The sequence below is a fragment of the Enhydra lutris genome, unplaced genomic scaffold (assembly GCF_002288905.1).
Source record: "Enhydra lutris kenyoni isolate GAN:26980312 unplaced genomic scaffold, ASM228890v2 scaffoldscaffold94, whole genome shotgun sequence".
Lineage (NCBI taxonomy): Eukaryota > Metazoa > Chordata > Mammalia > Carnivora > Mustelidae > Enhydra > Enhydra lutris.
Genome location: NW_019154178.1, coordinates 106,418 through 111,964, shown reverse-complemented (window position 1 = coordinate 111,964; position 5,547 = coordinate 106,418). Strand labels below are relative to the sequence as shown.

General features: G+C 62.6%; 1 protein-coding gene across 1 annotated transcript; it reads left to right on the top strand.

The window, feature by feature from the left end:
• The first annotated feature begins 4,541 nt into the window (after positions 1 to 4,541).
• On the top strand, positions 4,542 to 5,254 carry LOC111138805 (S100 calcium binding protein A3). Its single transcript, XM_022490707.1, has 2 exons — positions 4,542 to 4,682; positions 5,090 to 5,254. The coding sequence occupies exons 1-2, from the start codon at positions 4,542 to 4,544 to the stop codon at positions 5,252 to 5,254; spliced, it is 306 nt and encodes a 101-aa protein (XP_022346415.1).
• The last annotated feature ends 293 nt before the right edge of the window (positions 5,255 to 5,547 follow it).

The following is a 5,547-nucleotide window of genomic DNA, read 5'->3' as shown; positions in this document are numbered from 1 at the left end:
CGTCAAAAGAGGTAGTATTCTACGCTCCACAGGCTCTCTTTGGTCTCAGTTCAGACCCTTTCCCCAGCAAAGGCCTCCGTGGCTCCAGCCCCAGTAATCAAACCCCCCTCATCACCTCCCCTTATGGGGCTTAGATGGTGAGACAGAAGGTGGGTCAGTCTGACAGCAGTTCGCCAGCCCCATGGGGCTGTGGGATTGGGGGGTGCTCTCCCTGACCCCTGGGCCCAGGTCCTTTTGGAGCAAGCACAGGAATGTGGCGGTGTTCTAGGACACGCTTATTTCTCCCTGAGGTGCAGAACCCCACGCTGACCTTCAGAGGGCAACACAGCTTCCCAGGAGCCTTTCAAAGCCTGGGGGTGACTACGGGGGCCAGCGGAGAGGAGGGGCGGGAAGGAGGGGGGGTGGGAAGCAAACAGAAGTCAGTGCTGCAGGGAGTCCTGCCAAGGCAGATCCCTCTGCTCCCACACTGACACCCACAGGCCAGTCTCCCTCACCTTCCAGGTGGGCTGTCTACCTCGGCGGTCGGCTTGGGCGCCCGCAGCTGGGCAGCGAGGGGGAGAGCCTGCGGGTACGGAAGCAAGGGACGCGGAGGACAGCGGGCATGGGAAAGGAGGTGGTGGCCCCCCTTGGGCCTCGGACGGTGGTCTCTGGAAGCACTGCAGGAAGGGGCGCTCAGGGGGGCCGCAGGAAATGACTGGGTGAGGAGGGCCTTGTCCCCTCTTCCCACCGCCCCTCTCCGGGTGGCCTGCACTAAGGGGTCTCAGGGGGCCGGAACAGTGAGGGGCACAGAGCCCCTTCCCAGGGGGGTTCTGACCCACTCTGGAGGCGAGGAAATGAAGGTCCAAACCAGGCGAAGGGCAAGTCCGAGGTTGGGTGGCAAGAGGGTGGTGGGGCTGGCGGGGGCCTCCGGTGAAGGACTCTTTCCATGGGGGTCCTCCCATCCCAAAGTGCCGTCTGTCCTGGGCGAGCTCCTGCCCCTCCCCCGCAGCAGGCAGACAGAGGGCAGCCCCTTCCGAACTGAGGGATGCTGGGGCCTTTGAGACCACACAGGCACACGCAGCGCCCGCCGGCCACCAGCCTCCCTCCCTTGGCCCTGCACTGTGGCTCTTGCTGGCCTGCCGCCAGCCTGGCGTCCTCCCACTTGTCACCACTGTGTCCCCCACTAGGTTGTCAGTCGCGCAGAGTCGGGCCTGGCGTGTTTTACTTACGACTGTGCCCACAGTGCCTTGAACAGGTGCCTTTAAATGACACGTGGGCTGCCTGGGGGGCTCTGTCAGTGCAGCGGCTGCCCTTGGCTTAGGTCATGATCTCGGGGTCCTGGGATCGAGTCCTGCGTCAGGCTCCCTGCTCGGTGGGAACCCTGCTTCTCCCTCTCCAGCCTGCTTCTCTCCCTGCTTGTGCTCCCTCTTTCTCTCTCTGTCAAATAAATAAATAAGATCCTTAAAAGAAAAATGACTACAGGAACGACAAATGGCTCTCGGGTGGCCGCTTGTTAAGCGACCCCGGACAGTGACCTGCCTCTCAGCTGACATGTGTGCCCTTACCATGTGCCCGACACCATCTATCTGTGAGCTTTATATGTATTAACCCCTCCAAGCCCACAGCCATCCTCGGAAGTGGTCACCATTATTACCCCTAATCACCGACCGACTGTGAGGGAAGGGAAGGCGGGAGGGTGGGGTGACCTGTGGCCAGGGGCAGTGAGGAGGCTGGGAGCAGAACTGTGCGGTCACAGGGACAGGTGTTTGGCTTAGAAGGGAGGCAACTGCTGGGGCCCCTTCTGTCCCCTCCTCCTTGTAACCTTGCCTATAAAACAGGGCTAATCACAGCTCTTCCTTCCCTACCCACCCCTGCTCATTCCCCTCCCCCACAGGGGCTGCGTCCCCATGGGGATGATGCAAGACAAAGTCTGGGCGCAGAGGAAGGGCTGGGGTCAGGGCAGCCTGAGCTCTCTGGCTGCCTCCACCAGCAACAGGCTTCCTCCGAGGCCTGGGCGCTGACCTCCCCATCCGCTTTCCACACACTCTCCGGGGTCTTGGGTTCTCCTGCTATGAAATGGGGAAGGGGGCGTGAGAGACAGACTAGAGTCATAGTGATACAGAGGGCCTGTTCCCACTAAAAACAACCACAGTGCTGGACAGAATTAAAAAGCATGTTTCAAAGCAATGAGGAGCTCACAGGGCAGTAAGGAGTGAGGAGACCAAAATCTAAGGGAAACCAACTCTAGGAGCTGAGCCGCGCTCCAGGGCCCCTCACATCCTGAGAGCACGGGCTGAGCTGAGCCAGGGTGTCTGTGGAGTTAGGAAGATGGGAGCTGAAGCCCAGGGCTCACTGAGGAGGGGAGACAAGGGGGACAGCCTCCATAATGCTGGGACCCCAAAGGGCTACATACTCCAGCTGAGAGCCAGAGGACACCCAGGCCCCATCCCATCAGACCTCAAGGAACAGAGGACAGGACACAGACCTGGGGCCTGCACACGCAGGGGAGCCTGCAGGGTCTGAGCCCACTCACAGCGCTTAGGGCAGTGGGCTGTGGGCCGCAGAGAGGTCAGCCTGACTGGGAAGGGCCCCTCGGAGCAGCTTGCCTTCCTCCTAGCCTTCTAGACACCCTGCAGATGGTCTCCTCAGGGGAGAGAGCAGGCCACAGCCCAAAGTGACAAAGAACCACTGACCTGGTCATGCAGGGAGGCTGTCTCAGGCCTCCGTGTTCTCGCCTGCAAAGGGGGCTGAGCAGACGCTCTCCAGGATCCCCTCCGGCACAGGGATTCTCTGGGGGTGAAGCTATGTGTGCTTCTAGAGTGAAGAAGGGGGCGTGGATGGGATGGATTAGCCCGTCTTGTCTCCTCCGACAGAGGCTGGACGGGGAAGGGGGTGTGTTGGGCCCTGTTCCCAGCTCTGGGGGTGAGCAATAAGGGGGTTGTGTCTGTGGCCCCAAATGGCCCTTTGATGTATGCATGGGTGGGTGGGCCCTAGGGGACCATAATAAGGGCCGCCAGGGAAGGAGGCAGGGGAGCCCCTGGGGGCACCCTCAGCTTGACCTACTTGGGCCCTCATAATTGCTCCCTTCCTTCGCTGGGAGACTAGAAATAGGGACGCCCCGTCTCTAGCCTCCTACAGCTGAAACCAACACTTGTGGTGAGTGCCAGCTGCTTGGGTTCTGCCCTGGATTGGGAGCCAGGCCTGGGGGCAGAGGGACGAGCACTGCAGGTACCGGCCAGGTGCCGGAAGTCAGCTATGGTGGGTTCAGTGGTCCTCGGTACAGTGAAGGGCCGTCTGGAAGTTTGGGTTAGGGGTGTGCAGTGCGGAGGTCTGGCAGGGGTGGGGGCCTCACAGGGAAGAGAGGGTTCCCTTCAGGCTCCAGGCACCCAGCTTCTGAAAAAGCCCCCTGGGGTGGTGCCAGCCAGGCTGGCAGGAGCCCAGAAGGGCTGCTGAGCACCTCTGAGGTTCCCTAGTCCCTGTGCGTGTGGCCCTTTCCTCTGCTGGAAGCACAGACTCCCAACTCCACTGCTGGGCTGTCACAGAGACCGCTGGCTGAGCGTTGCCCCATCACCCCCGCGCCCAACCCTGCCGGCGGGGGCGTTCTGTATGGCCCAGCAGAGGGGCACCCGGGAGAGCGTCTTGCAGCCCGGCCTCCTTGCTGCACACTCCTGTCCCCTGGGGGAGCAAGGCCCTAGGTTCACAGGGGATTAGCAGGGCCTTCCCAGCTGCTTCAGGGTTCCCCAGGCTGGAGGCATCCTCCCAGAGGTGGTGGGGTTGGGGAAGATGGGCACTTCCAGGAAAGCCTGCCCTTCTGAGAGAAGGGGTGTTCCTATGCAAAACCTTCTGGCTCAAGACCCCAGGGGGCAGGGAGACAGCTTCAGGTGGGGCAAATCACTGACCCGCGAACCCCTGAGTTGGCTCCCTCTGTGGACTGCCGGTTTGGGTCCCTGAGCAGGCCTGAGAGGTGGAATGAAGCCCAGTTTACAGGAAGGGCCCCTGCCCCCCAGTGTCGGGCTCATCTGAGGTTGTGTGGCTGGCCTGATGCACAGGGGGTCCCAGGCAGAGTTCAGGGGAGTAGGGATGAGTGAGGGTGGTGGTGAGGTGCTGGGGTTGCTCTCAGACCTGACCTCTCCCTGAGAAGCCCAGCTGCTCCAAGGTCCTGAGGAGGGGGGGCACGGGGCAAGTATCTCCTTGGGCAATTTCCTGCGGGTCTGGAGGCTTTATCTCATGGTGGGGCACCGTGGGCCTGAGCCCTTCCTGGGTGTCAGGGTCGAGAGAAGGGAGACAGCCAGGGAGTCCTCAAGGATCCCCAGTGTGGGGATGCAGTTGCGGGGTGGGGTGCTCTCTGAGGAGTTTGTCCTGATGGTAGGGAAAGAAGACTTCTGTCCAGAAAAATGACATTGGGGTCATAGGGAGAGAAATTAGAAGAGGCTGGAGTGGTCAGGGCCGGGCTGCTCGGAGGAGGGAAGCAGCAGGAGTGTGTGGGAGCCGTCTCTGAGAAACGTCCTAGGCATGGCTGGGCCTCCGGCTGCGTCTCACCTCCATGTCCTCTGACAGTGAGGATGGCCAGGCCTCTGGAGCAGGCGGTGGCTGCCATCGTGTGCACCTTCCAGGAGTATTCGGGGCGCGGCGGGGACAAGCACAGGCTCTGCCAGGGGGAGCTCAAGGAGCTGCTGCAGAAGGAGCTGCCCACCTGGACCCCGGTGAGCTCCTGGGGGGGCCAGTGTGTGGGAGGCCCTGCCCGGACTGCAGAGAGAGCCCTGGGGACCGGCTTGGAGCAAGTGGGGCAGGGGTGAGGCTGTGAGGAGGTGAGCAGAGGTGGCAGGGGTCCCAGGGCCCCGTCTGTGAGGGGACAGATCATGGCCACACCTGCTGCTTGGCAGGTGGCTTGGAGGCCGGCGAGGGTGCACTGGGGAGCATTCCCACACGCAGCGGGCGGTGGGACCTGAGAAGGGCGGTTGCGGGGTGCGGACACAGGCAGATGGCAGAGCTGGAGGCTGAGGCTCGTTTCCCAGGGCTGTGGAAGGCAGGGAGGCCGGCCAGGAGGGGAAGGTGGGTGGGGCATGCACCCCTGCCTCAGCCTGCGCCCCCCGCCCCCCACGCTGCGCAGACGGAGCTGCGGGAGTGTGACTACCATCAGTTCATGAGCGTCCTGGACACCAACAAGGACCGGGAGGTGGACTTCGGGGAGTTCGTGCGTGCCCTGGCCTGCCTGTGCACCTACTGTCACGAGTACTTCAAGGACTGTCCCCCCGAGCCCCCCTGCTCCCAGTAGGCTCTGCTCCCACGGGCGCCTGACACGAGGCCCAGGCCAGGCTGACCCAGGGGGCTAGAGACGGGAGGGGACCTCCCCAGGGTCCCAGCTGAAAAGCCCCAGAGCACCGCCTCCCCCTGTGGCCGCATGGATGAGGCCCTGACCCCGGAGGGTCCACTTCACGCCTAATAAAGAACTGGTGTCCCCAGTTTGGCTCTCGACTCTTGGGCTTGTGGGGGGTGGGGGCAGAGTCCTCACTCCTCTCCGGCTTTTGTGGGGCTTTTGTGCAGGAGGGCACGAGGCTGCGGGTGAGT